At 39.0% G+C, this 13,132-nt stretch overlaps 1 protein-coding gene across 3 annotated transcripts in view; it reads right to left on the bottom strand.

Annotated features, from left to right (window-relative positions):
• PAX5 (paired box 5) overlaps positions 1-13,132 on the bottom strand; it is a 283,526-nt gene that overhangs the window by 12,044 nt on the left and 258,350 nt on the right. For all 3 annotated transcript variants that reach the window (XM_058172755.1, XM_058172757.1, XM_058172758.1), the window contains one exon: positions 8,160-8,246. In XM_058172755.1, coding sequence (XP_058028738.1) covers positions 8,160-8,246 — 87 coding nt within the window. The remainder of the gene's footprint in view (positions 1-8,159; positions 8,247-13,132) is intronic.

Here is a 13,132-nt window from a genome sequence, read left to right as displayed (position 1 = left end):
CTCTAAGCTATAAAACAAATATTCCTTAGGAAAGGAATAGCAGAATGCCTCATAATGGAAGAGGTCAAAATTACTGGTACAGTAAGGATGATCAGAAAACAAAAGATATATTACTATAACATTTGCACTACAATTTATCTTGTTAAAGACATTTAATTTAAAAAAATCAAATGAAATTGAATTCTTTAATCAATAATCATTGTTAACAAAGATTGCAAACAACTTTTAAAATATTTATCCTCATTTGTTTTTCTTTATATTATTCTTATTACTTGATATCGAACATTGATTAAATCTTCCTTAATTATGGTAAAATAAAAATGAGCAGAAATCATTATTCATGTGAAGTATAAAAAGATATTTTAGTTTACCTCCACTCTACCATTTCTACTCCTCCATCTCTTTTTTTATTTATTTTGTAATTTATTCCTGATTTGCCAATTTCTTCAGTTCCTGATCTCAAAACCACTCATTGATGGTCTCTCCAGGTTGTCCACTTGGACAATAGCTGCATTCAATCCATGCCCTATTCAAGTTATTGCTGGTCCTTTATCCTACTCTACCTAAAAGAATACAAGCTAGAATAAAGGCAAAATGGTTCCTCTTCTGAATATACAGGTAGTCCTTCACTTACGACAACAATTGAGCCCCGCATTTCTGTTGCTATATGAGACAGATTTTTGTTAAATGTGTTTTGTTCCATTTAACAGTCTTTCTTGCCATGGTTGTTAAGTTAGTAACATGGTTGTTAAGTGAATCTGGCTTCCCCATTGACTTTGCTTTTCAGAAGGTTGCAAAAGGAGATCACATAACCCTAGGACATTGCAACTGTCATGAGTCAGTTGTCAAGCATCGGAATTTTGGGGGAGATGATGCAACGGTTGTAAACGTTAAACACAATCATAAGTCATTTTGTTCAATGCCATTGTAACTTTGAACACTCTCGAAACTAACTGTTGTAAGGGCCGTGGTAGCTCAGGCTGTAAGAAGCCTGTTATTAAAACACAGCAGCCTGCAGTTACTGCAGGTTCAAGCCCGGCCCAAGGTTGACTCAGTCTTCCATCCTTTATAAGGTAGGTAAAATGAGGACCCAGATTGTTGGGGGGGCAATAAGTTGACTTTGTAAATATACAAATAGAATGAGACTATTGCCTTATACACTGTAAGCCGCCCTGAGTCTTCGGAGAAGGGCGGGATATAAATGTAAATAAAAAATAAAAAATAAAAAAAAGTTGCGGACTACCTGTAGTCAAAATCATGAGTGATCCTAGATTCAGAAGCTAAGCCAATTGGAAACTGATTCTTGAATTGCCCTAAGCAATAAGATTTCCTTACCAACTGGATATATTTGTCTACTTTAGGTTTCTGGTATATAATTTTTTACAGAACGTGCTTTTGTAAAATTATTTATTTATTTATTTATTTATTTTTCAGATTTATATACCGCCCTATCTCCCTAAGGACTCAGGGCGGTTCACAGGCAATTAAAAAACAAACATATAAATACAATTTAAAATCAGACATAAAAAACTTATTCAATAGCCAGATTAGTAAAAAACAATATAAATACTAAAAACCCCATTAAAACCAATAAATTTAAAAGCTAACCCAGCCCCGCGCAAATAAATAGGTGTGTTTTGAGCTCGCGACGAAAGGTTCGGAGGTCCGGAAGTTGACGAAGTCCTGGAGGGAGTTCGTTCCAGAGGGTGGGAGCCCCCACAGAGAAGGCCCTTCCCCTGGGTGTCACCAGACGGCACTGCCTAGCCGAGGAGTCCCTCTCTGTGAGAGCGGACGGGTCGGTGAGAGGTACTCAGTAGCAGCAGGCGGTCCCGTAAGTAACCCGGAGCGCTTTAAAGATTGTCATGGAGCGCTTTAAAGATTGTCACCAAAAATTAAACAATTCCCATCTCCCCGATTTCTCATTCCCAATCGCTTCTTTTATGCTGGGATGCATTTCACCATAAGAATAGATCCAGCTCCTCCCACTATATCTTAACAACTCTATGTTGTCAGGAACCAGGAGTTCATTGACATCATTCTGTGACACTGTTTGAATTCTGCTCCCTAATCCTAATCGTTTTTCATGAAAGAAGTTATAAGAAATCTTCACTTGTCCACCTCCAAAGAGAAATACATGTTTTACCTGGCCCAAAGTGCTTTTCCAAAAGGCAACTGGACTTTCCTGTTTTTTTCCTTGAAAACTTTTCACTTCTCATCCTAGAAGCTTCTTCAGTTTTGAGCCAGAAGAAGCTTCTTAGATGCGAAGTAAAACCTCTTCAAGGAAAAAAAAAACCAAGAAAGTCTAGTTGCCTTTTGGAAAAGCACCTTTGGGACATCCGTAACCTGGATGACTGAGAATCTCCATAAACACATTTTGCCTGACAGCTTCTGTACTTTGTCTATAAGGTGCCTTCCCTAAATCATTCAATAATAAAATAGCAAACATCCAATTCAGAGAAAACTTATGTCTTAACCAATATCCAACTGCAGCTGAAAACCGAGAAAAATCCAAGAAAAGTTTTCCTAAGAGCTTACAATATTGAAGCGTGAAACCATCAGTTTCCATCCTATTTCAAACATGAGAGAAGAGAATTGTATTACATTTGTATAGTTCGTATTGAGTACCACTATTTTCCCAAATCAATGTAAATAATAATTTATCACATTACATCATAATAATTTGCAAAAATATACTTCCTTATTTTTGACAACTCAAAGTGGTATGTACAGGAATTGTTTTCAAATATATATATTTTTTATAAAAAAGTTTTATTTTTACAATCATATCAAATAATTCATCCAATGTACAATTATATACAATTAGTCGGGCTTGCCCAGTCACCACCCCCCTTTTTAACTGTCTTCCCTCTTCTACCTTCTTCTACCTTCTTTCCAAACCTTCCTCTCCTTCTCTTATCTACATCCTCTCCTCCCTCCACCCTACACTCCTTCTCCCTCTTCTACCCCTCTTCCTTCCTCTTCTCCTCTTTCCTACCTCCTACTCTCTCTTTTCTCCCTCCCCACCATTCTAAAATGGTAACTGGGCAGACCCGACCCTACATTAATTCTTCAATAATCCCTGTACATTAACCATCACTCCATCTCTACCTCAACCCCCCAGTTCCCTCCCCTTACCCCCCATCCCCCACCCCGACTTCCCAGAACAAAATGCAGGGTATCAAAACTAACAATCATAATCCAAAATAATTCCTAAATTATAATCTCTAGTCACTCCACACTTAATCACACTCTCAATTCCCCTCTCCTTCAGAAATATATCTAATACAAAATATTTCCTAAATTTACTCATATGCTATTTGATATTTTTTTATCTGATACTTATTTTGAATATAATCAATCCACATTTTCCATTCTAAAATATATTTTTCTTGTGTATAGTCTTTCAAATAAGCAGAGATTTTAGCCATTTCTGCCAGATTTGATACTTTGAGTGTCCATTCTTCAATTGTAGGAATTGTTTTCAAATATTATCCCCAAAAGCAATCTGATTAAATCCAATCCCTACTCTTTCACATTAGCTCCCTTGCTTGAACAATAATAAACTCAAGTGTTTTATAAATATGATACTTCTTTTATTTCCTTGCATCAGCCTTCTCCACTTTAACAACATTAGATGCTATCTTGCATGTAACTGGGGACAGTTTGGCTGGCAAGAAAACCAAGGAGAATCTATTCAGTGGCTTACAGAATGGATCAAAATAGATAGTTATGGATGACTGTAAGTAATCATGGCTTCAGTGAACTGATGTTTGTAAATACAAAGCATACATCTTGTATGCTTTTTTTAGGGGTGTTCAACTTTTTTTTCTTCTTTTATAATTTTGTGTATTCAAATTTTCTTTTGCTGTTGTTGTTTTAGTTAATTAATTTTAAAAGTGCTTCAAAATACTGCACAGAAAAAAAACACAATATTAATAACCGATTAGGGTTTGTATTTCATATGCTACTCTAACTCTCAGAAATACTATATATCAGGACAGAAGACCTTATGAAATAGATGGTTTTAGGAGAAAGTTTTAAACATTTCTTGTTATATTGTCTTTTGTCCAGAAATTGATCATTTCCAATAAAACTGGGAAATGTACAAAAGATGTAGTAAATTCGCACAGACATAGCCAAAAAAAAAACACCCCTCATATTTCCAGAACAGAAAATATAGGCAAGACATCTATGAAAGATATCTGGCTAGAGAAGCTGATTTGTTCAGATATGTTGTTGAATGTGTTTCAATTATTGCATTCAATTAAATACTTCTCGTATTGTGGTTAACTTATAAACAGTACTCATAGTATTCATTGCAGGGGTGAAATCTAAAAATTTTCCCTACCGGTTCTGTGGCCGTGGCTTAATTGGTGGCGTGGCTTGGTGTTCAGATGACTGGGTGGGCGTGGCCAATAACAATAAATAATAAAAATAATAAACAAAATATAAAAAACAATAAGAGGTACCAAAAATATAGTGACCAGACGTCCCGCTTTTGGCGGGACAGTCCCGCTTTTTAATAATTTTTCCCGCGTCCCGCAGCAATTCCAAAAAGTCCCGATTTTTTTTTGTTTCACTCCCATTCTGAAAATGGGAGGCGGCAGCGCAAGAGGAGGAGGCGGAGAAGGGGGAGTGGCGGAGAAGGGGGCGCGAGAGGGAGGAGAGACGCTGCTTGACTTCACCCGAGAGGAAGAGAAGAGCCGAGAGGAGAGCCGAGGAGAGCCGAGCCTGCCTGGAAGAACGGAGAAGCAGCAGCTGCTCCTCCTCCTTCAGCCAGGTGGCAAGACTCAGTGCACATGCACAGGCCCCCCCCGCTCCCCCCGTCAATGGTGTCCCGCTTTGCCATCGCTGAAATCTGGTCACTTTAACCAAAAACCAACTTTTACACTTTACAAACACACAACACAACACAACTGACTCACACACAATGTAAAAGCAGTTGCACTTCACACTTCACACTTCACACAGCCACAAAAAGCTCAAAAACCAACTTTCACACTTTACACACACACAACACAATATACACACACACACACACACACACAAAATGCCACATACAGCTTTCTGAGATTTTGTGTGTTTGTGTAGTTAGAGTGAAACCCTACAGAAACACACCAAATCTCAGAAAGCTGCACAAATATTTTATTTTATTATTTTATTTTATTTTATTTTATTGTGGACTTCAGTTCCCAGTGTTCCTCAGCCAGCAAAGCCAACCAGCATTAGTTGATCACTGAGGAAATAGATTAGCTAAGCAATTGATTCTGTCTGGCTGAAAGTGAAACTGGGGCTTTCAGGCTGGAAAAAAAGCCATGCGTTCATCAGTAATCAGGTAAGTGCCTTAGAATCTCTACTCTTACTTGTAGAAAACATGTTTTCTACAAGTAAGAGTACAAGTAAGGTTCTGATGATGAGGAACTCAGGTGAGATTGCCAGAGGAGACTTTAATTTTATTTTATTTTTAAGTTTAAAGGCTCTGCCGATCTCAGCTGAGGGGCGGGATCCTCAAAGGCTTTTTTTTACTTTTAAGGGCATGCTTCGGCTGAAGAAAAGCCGGCTTTTAAAAGTAAAAAAAAAAACCTCTGCTGATGGTGCAGCTCAGCAGAGGCGAGGGGGGGCAGGGCCAGGGATTTTTGCTACCGGTCTTCCGAACCAGCAGCCGCCATCGCTACCAGATCGCGCAAGCCGGTCTGAACCAGGAGCATTTCACCCCTGATTCATTGCTAGCACAAGACCGACTATGATATTAGGCAGTTGCAGACAGCTTAGGGTGATAAAAATGATGCCTATACTAGGATCCAAATTGAGTTAGTTTAATCTACACCTCAGGAAGCTACTACTGTATTTCACTATGTTGCATATGTAGCGAAACACTTCTTGGCGATCAATAAGGAGTAACAAGCAAGTAACAAAAAGGAAATAAGTACTTGTATCTGTGGGAACCAGTCCCAAGAGGTATCCTTCATGCTTTTTATGTCAAGCTAGTTGGCCTTGAGTTGAGTATGTGCTGAAATAGTATTAGAAAACAGCTCTGATTTGAGCTGTGAGCAACATCAGACCCTTAGTTACAGCACAGTAAATGGCAATTTTGTACTGTAAAAAGCAGTGTGACTCAGAATGCTATAACCCATCAATTTCTCCCAAAGGATTTGTTTAAGGGCAAGAAATGTGATGGGTAGATCTTAGGTGGCTCAATTACTTAGGGACTCAATTACTTAAAACAAAGAAACTGAATTTTAAAAAATGACAAAAATTCAAAATTATTTCTCTGCTAGAGGTCACACATAACAACCTTGCCATCCATAAATCTGAAAGTCTCTAAGGCACAATATCTCTCTGCTAGAGAAGTGACAATTAATTGGTATTTTACTTACCTCATTCACATAGATTATGCAGGAGAATTCTAATCACCATGTGCTACACACATGTAAGGTCAAGTTGGGCCAGATTTTGACAGTGGCGTAAAATGGATGTTGCTTATCCTCCTTATTAAAGGAGGGTGAGGGTGAGTTACTTTGAGACTTCCAAAGGTCTGTAAGGTGGGGTTTTTTTTCAGAATCATTCAGATTCTGTCTTATTGCAAAATTACATGCGCCAAAATCTCCCCTATGCATCCAGATACTAAACATCTAATAAAGAACAAAATGAAGGGAAAACCAGTTTAAAGAGGAAAGAAGAGATCCTGAAGAAAGGCTATTCATTTGTAAATATAAGTTATGCTGCTCTCTTCTACTGGAACAGCATCATCTTTACTGAATCCCAAAAAATCAAAGGATGCATATATTCAGCCAACATTATGATGAAACATATGCAAAAGTCATATAATTTCTTCTACATTCAATTAAAAATTGGGACATGAATCCAGAAAACTAGCCAGAAAACACTAAGGGGATGTACTGCCTTGGAACTGATTTGGAAGAGGTGCTAAGAACATGCAGTTAGAAGTGGTCTGTGTCCCTTCATGGAAATGACATGGCTGTTTTAATGAGTTGCAGACAGGTTCAGCATTCACGTTTCCAAACATTTTAATGCATTTCTTCAAATTAATTCCAAATCACAGGGGAGCTTTAATAAAGCCTGCAGGCATAACATGAATAAAGCCAATAACTTGGGGGAGTTAAATGTAATATGGGAATGGATTCAACTTCCCATAGGCTACATTTCTTTTATACCCCTGCCAGTTATGGATAAATTTATTACACGGGGCTTTGCGCTGTTTTGTATCCTGTGTGCCAAAAGCAAAAGGGGAAACAATTATATACACAGGAACAGAGATCGCTTTTTCAAACTCCTTTCATCTCTGAATAACCATGGCAGACGGAGAGTGAGCCACAGAAAACCTTGGCAAATGCCATCTGAGATGTTTGTTGTGATGTTTGAATATGAATATCTTAATTATGGATTGTTAAAAGAAAGCAATTATATACCCAATTGTAAGTCCATTCCTATCTCTCACATTTACATTAAACAACAAGAATTACTTGAAAGTGAATTCAACTAAAAACAAAGAGACTCCAGGTTAAAATTTAAGCGTGAAAGGGTTGTAAATTAATCAGTTCTGGTCTATGTAATTTGGTGATTAAACATTGGATATACTGTTAAACACTGCTATTTAGCTATAGAGAAGGCACTCCAGAATGTTTCAAAGCAAATTATTATTATATCTAGCCCTATGATTCTATGTTCTATTATTAGCAGAAGCATCATTATTAAAATTTTATGCATAGATATAACTACAAGCACAAGAACATAAAATTTAAAATATATAGCAACAGCACTTAGACTTATATACTGCCTCACAGAGCTTTACAGCTCTCTCTAAGCAGTTTACAGAGTCAGCATATTTCCCCCAACAACCCGTATCTTCATTTTACCAACCTCAGAAGGCTAGAAGGCGGAGTCAACCTTGAAGCAATCAGGATTGAACTTCTGGCAGTGGGCAGTGAGTTAGCCTGCAATACTGCATTCTAACCACTGCACCACCACCGCTTTTCTCTTATAAAAGTCTGATTTAGGTGATGGTTGCCCAGAAGCGTACAACATGGATTGCATTCTGTTGCGTGGTCACAAGGTCCTCAAGAGTAGATTGGACAGATTATTGTTCTCCTGAATTTTGGATTAGGCCAATGGCTTTAATGGTATGAGAACAAACTTACCTAACAATCCAGGGTTAGGAAATCTCCAGGAATCATTGTATGTTGAATATTGTGGGTGACTGTAGGGACTTCCAGAAAACTCACTCCCTGAAATAAAGAGAAAGGAAAGGTGTCAATAAATATCAAGTAAAATAACAGAGATGATTAAAAAAATAATCTGAATTCTAACAGATGACTTAATGCAGTGAATGAAAAGAAAGACGGTTCTTGGTTGTGAGCAACTACGTGTTTACTGAACCCGTGCCCTTCCTGGTTAGTACTGGCTGCTCAGGAAGTGACACGAGGCTGGCTCCAGGGGATTATAAATGCTTCTTTGGTTGAAGGGGTTTTCCCCACCGCCTTGAAGGAGGCGGTGGTGAGACCCCTCCTGAAGAAGCCTTCCCTGGACCCAGCTATTTTGGGTAATTATCGTCCAGTCTCCAACCTTCGCTTTTTAGCGAAGGTTGTAGAGAGTGTGGTTGCATGGCAGCTTCCCCGGCACCTGGAGGAAGCTGTCTATCTAGACCCGTTCCAGTCCGGCTTCCGACCCGGTTACAGCACGGAGACGGCTTTGGTCGCGTTGGTGGATGACCTCTGGAGGGCCAGGGACAGGGGTTGTTCCTCTGCCTTGGTCCTATTAGATCTCTCAGCGGCTTTTGATACCATCGACCATGGTATCCTGCTGCGCCGGTTGGAGGGGTTGGGAGTGGGAGGCACCGTTTATCAGTGGTTCTCCTCCTATCTCTCCGACCGGTCGCAGACGGTGTTGACAGGGGGGCAGAGGTCGTCCTCGAGGTGCCTCACTTGTGGGGTACCTCAGGGGTCGATTCTCTTGCCTACCCTGTTCAACATCTACATGAAGCCGCTGGGTGAGGTCATCAGTGGTTTCGGGGTGAGTTATCATCTGTACGCTGATGATACTCAGCTGTACTTTTCCACCCCGGACCACCCCAACGAAGCGGTCGAAGTGCTGTCCCGGTGCCTGGAAGCCGTATGGGTCTGGATGGGGAGAAACAGACTCAAGCTCAATCCCTCCAAGACGGAGTGGCTGTGGATGCCGGCACCCCGGTACAGTCAGCTGCATCCGCAGCTGACTGTTGGGGGCGAGTTAGTGGCCCCAAAGGAGGTGGTTCGCAACTTGGGTGTCCTCCTGGATGGTCGGCTGTCCTTTGATGAACATCTGGCGGCCGTCACCAGGAGGGCCTTTTACCAAGTTCGCTTGGTTCGCCAGTTGCGTCCCTTCCTTGACCGGGATGCCTTATGCACGGTCACTCACGCTCTGGTTACGCCTCGCGTGGATTATTGCAATGCTCTCTACATGGGGCTGCCCTTGAGGTGCACCCGGAGGCTGCAGTTAGTCCAGAATGCAGCTGCGCGAGTGGTAACGGAAGCCGCTCGTGGCTCCCACGTAACACCACTGCTCCGTAGTCTGCACTGGCTTCCTGTAGTCTTTCGGGTGCGCTCCAAGATCCTGGTTACCACCTTTAAAGCGCCCATGGCTTAGGACCCGGTACTTACGAGACCGCCTGCTGTTACCTTATGCCTCCCATCGACCAGACGCTCACAGAGAGGGCCTTCTCAGGGTGCCGTCCGCCAAACAATGTCGGCTGGCGGGCCCCAGGAGTAGGGCCTTCTCTGTGGGAGCACCAACACTCTGGAACGAACTCCCCCCTGGCTTACGTCAACTGCCTGATCTTCGGACCTTCCGTCGTGAGCTTAAAACATATTTATTCATTCAAGCAGGACTGGCATAAATAGTTGGTTTTAAATTGGGGTTTTAATAATATTTTAAATTTTTAATTGTTTTAATTATCGGCCGTATAGTAATATTTCATTTTAAATTCTTTTAATTGTATATATTCTGTGTTTTTATTCTGGCTGTACACCGCCCTGAGTCCTTCGGGAGAAGGGCGGTATAGAAATTTAATAAATAAATAAATAAAAATAAATAAATGTTGTCTACTATTACAATCCGGATGCTGCTGGTTTTATGCTGCAACTGTCCTTAGATTCTTTATTTATGTTACTATATCTTTATTCTTGCTACTGTTCTTCACATTTTAAATCATTTTATCATTGTCATACTCCTAATAGTATTGAAATTGAAAGGCAGGATTAAATAATGAATTATTGTGATTGTGATTGGTCACACTGTCAGCCAGATGGTCTGACTGGATTTGGCACTTTTATCCACCTACAGTATCAAATCATTCCCAAAGACATGGGAGAGGAGGATGTTTTTTGATAGCATTAAGAGGATCATTGCAAAATGTAAGCTTTTTCCAAGGAAAGCTGCCTTTTGCAATTGACTAATAGTGATTTTGTCAATGCCAATGATGTTCAAGTGGTGCTCTAAATGTTTTGGGATTATACCAAGGGACCTATTACTTAATTGGTACTAGCTTTGCTCTTTTTTTTTTGGTCACAATGTGTCTATCGATATTTATACATTGGGTTTTTCACCCTTTTCTGAGAAACAAGTTCAAACAAGTTAAGTATAAATGCTTCTCTCTACAGAGCTGTTTAGATGGTAATTTTGAATCAAATTCAACCATGTTTAGTTTCAGCTCCTGCTGCATTGATTCTTAATTGCCTGAATTCTTTTTTCATTATCCACATACTTTTGGGAGGAGAGTTCTTTTTATCAACCAATTTAAAGAAAATACATTTTAAAGGTTCCAAAAAGAGACATAAAAAATAAACGAATAAAATAAATTTGAATAAAGTAGGGATTTAGAAAATCATAGAGGTCATAGGTTTCTAATACATAATAGAAAAACAGTTGGGAGGGACCTTGGAGGTCTTCTAGTCCAACCCCTGCTCAAGCAGGAAACCCTATACCATTTCAGACAAATGGCTGTCCAATCTCTTCTTTAAAACTTCCAGTGTTGGAGCACCCACAACTATTATTAGCTTTTTAAAAAATCAATAGATTATTTACTGTATCACTTTAAAGGACTAAGAATCCTTATTAAACTTTAAGTATGGCTAAATATCAAACATTATGGTCATTACAGCATAAATCACCAAATGAAATTATGAGTTGTAATAAATTCAATAATTCAGTCTATATTACAAAGAATATTACTATTCTGATACAGAAAATGTAAATATCAATTCTATGCAAAGTGAACCCAAACTGTAGATGTGATATTTAGATGAAGGTCTAAATGATGATTTCCAATTTGAGTTTATTTAATATGATTTATAAGCTGCCCAACTGATAAATGATTCTGGGCAGCTTACAATTTAAAAAACAGCAAACAACTTTGAGGGGAATCAAACAACCTTTTAAAAAGAAAACATATAGTATACTTGCAGCCCTTGCCATATACAAGTTAATTCAGTATACTTTGAAGGGGTGTTTGAGCGGGTAAAGTGAGTTGAATAAGAATGTTGCAGACTACCGAATAATAACTGAAATGTGAATTCACTTTTTAGAAGTCTTCATCCCAGCATCAATCATTTTTCAGAATTGTTGAGCTTTAACATATTGGCACCAAATATGAAAAAGTGATTCAACTTACTCATTACGTTTCCAGTTCTTTAAAAAAATAAACGGTCCATTTTAACAAGCAGGACTGGAGCCATATATTAACATCTTATACCAATTTGCTCTGAGTATAATATTCCAGGTGAACTTAATGTTCTTCCATTAAAATTTCCATTATTATATCTTTGTTACTGCATTCAAATATTGTGTCTATTTAATCATGCGGTCTTTGACTTGTTGAGATTCTGAGTGATATTTCACTAGTAGTAAGGCTCAGTAAGTAATAAGGCTCAGTAATAAGGCTAGTAATAAGGCTCAGTAAGTGTTCTGAATTGCAATCAAGTCTTTCAATATTCCCACTTGTTTCTGCAATTATGAGCTGCGGTGGTACAGTGGTTAGAGTGCAGTACTGCAGGCTACTTCTGCAGCTTGCCCGCTGCCTGCAATTTGGCAGTTCAAGTCTCACCAGACTCAAGGTTGTCTCAGCCTTCCATCCTTCCAGGGTGGATAAAATGAGGACTCAAATTGTTGGGGGCAATAGGCTGACCCTGTAAACTGCTTAGAAAGCACTGTTAAAGCAGTATATAAGTCTAAGTGCTATTGCTATTGCTATCTTAACAGTATGCTACATATTTGAAAATACTGGAAGAAATTAGCTAGACTGGACTATTATGAATTTTAGAGTTTCAGAAGATTCTATTTTATTTATTATTACATCATGCAATCTGAACAGTTAACTGTCTACTGAGCAAACTAATTTCTACCTCCCTTTTCATAAAAATAATCATTTAATAGCAATATACCCTGTTTCCCCAAAAATAAGACATAATCAGGCTAATTAGCCCAATTGTGCTTTTGACCGCATGTGCTAAAATAAGCCCCCCAAAAAAATAAGCCCCCCCCCGAAAATAAGCCCTCCCCGGAAATATTTAACTGCATGCGCAGCCGGTCCCTTCCATTTCCTCTAGTTAGAGTTAGGAAGACAGAGCTGGAAATCATGTAAGACGGCAAGAGAAGCCCCGTCTTGCTCCACATGCCCCAAAATAATAAGACCACCCCAAAAATGAGGCCAAGCGCTTATTTTGGGGTTCAAAAAAATATAAGACAGGGTCTTATTTTCGGGGAAACACAGTAAGAGGGTAGGGATCTGGACTGATTCTTTTCTTATGTTTATCCAGGCATTCAATATTTGAAAACAGCTCAATTATTTATTATTGAATAATCTCTTATAAATTATTTGGTTCAATTCTTTTAACCCAGACATACTGTATTTATGCAGACTGGAAGTCCTGCCCCTTTTGTGATTTTGGTGATTACAAAGTATTTCACAATTGCATGTATGCTACTTGAGGAATTCCAAAGACAGGTATGTGACAACTTCGATACTGCAGATACAAAACCCCCTTGCTTCTCCCTGAATTCAAATTTTTAAATAGGTCATCTTAATATATGACCTTAATATAGTACCTTGATGAACGTATCTTTTTTTTTTATGTACACT

The sequence above is a fragment of the Ahaetulla prasina genome, chromosome 2, assembly GCF_028640845.1.
Source record: "Ahaetulla prasina isolate Xishuangbanna chromosome 2, ASM2864084v1, whole genome shotgun sequence".
NCBI classification, from domain to species: domain Eukaryota; kingdom Metazoa; phylum Chordata; class Lepidosauria; order Squamata; family Colubridae; genus Ahaetulla; species Ahaetulla prasina.
Note: the sequence above shows the minus strand (reverse complement) of the source record. Positions and strands in the feature narration are given on the sequence as shown.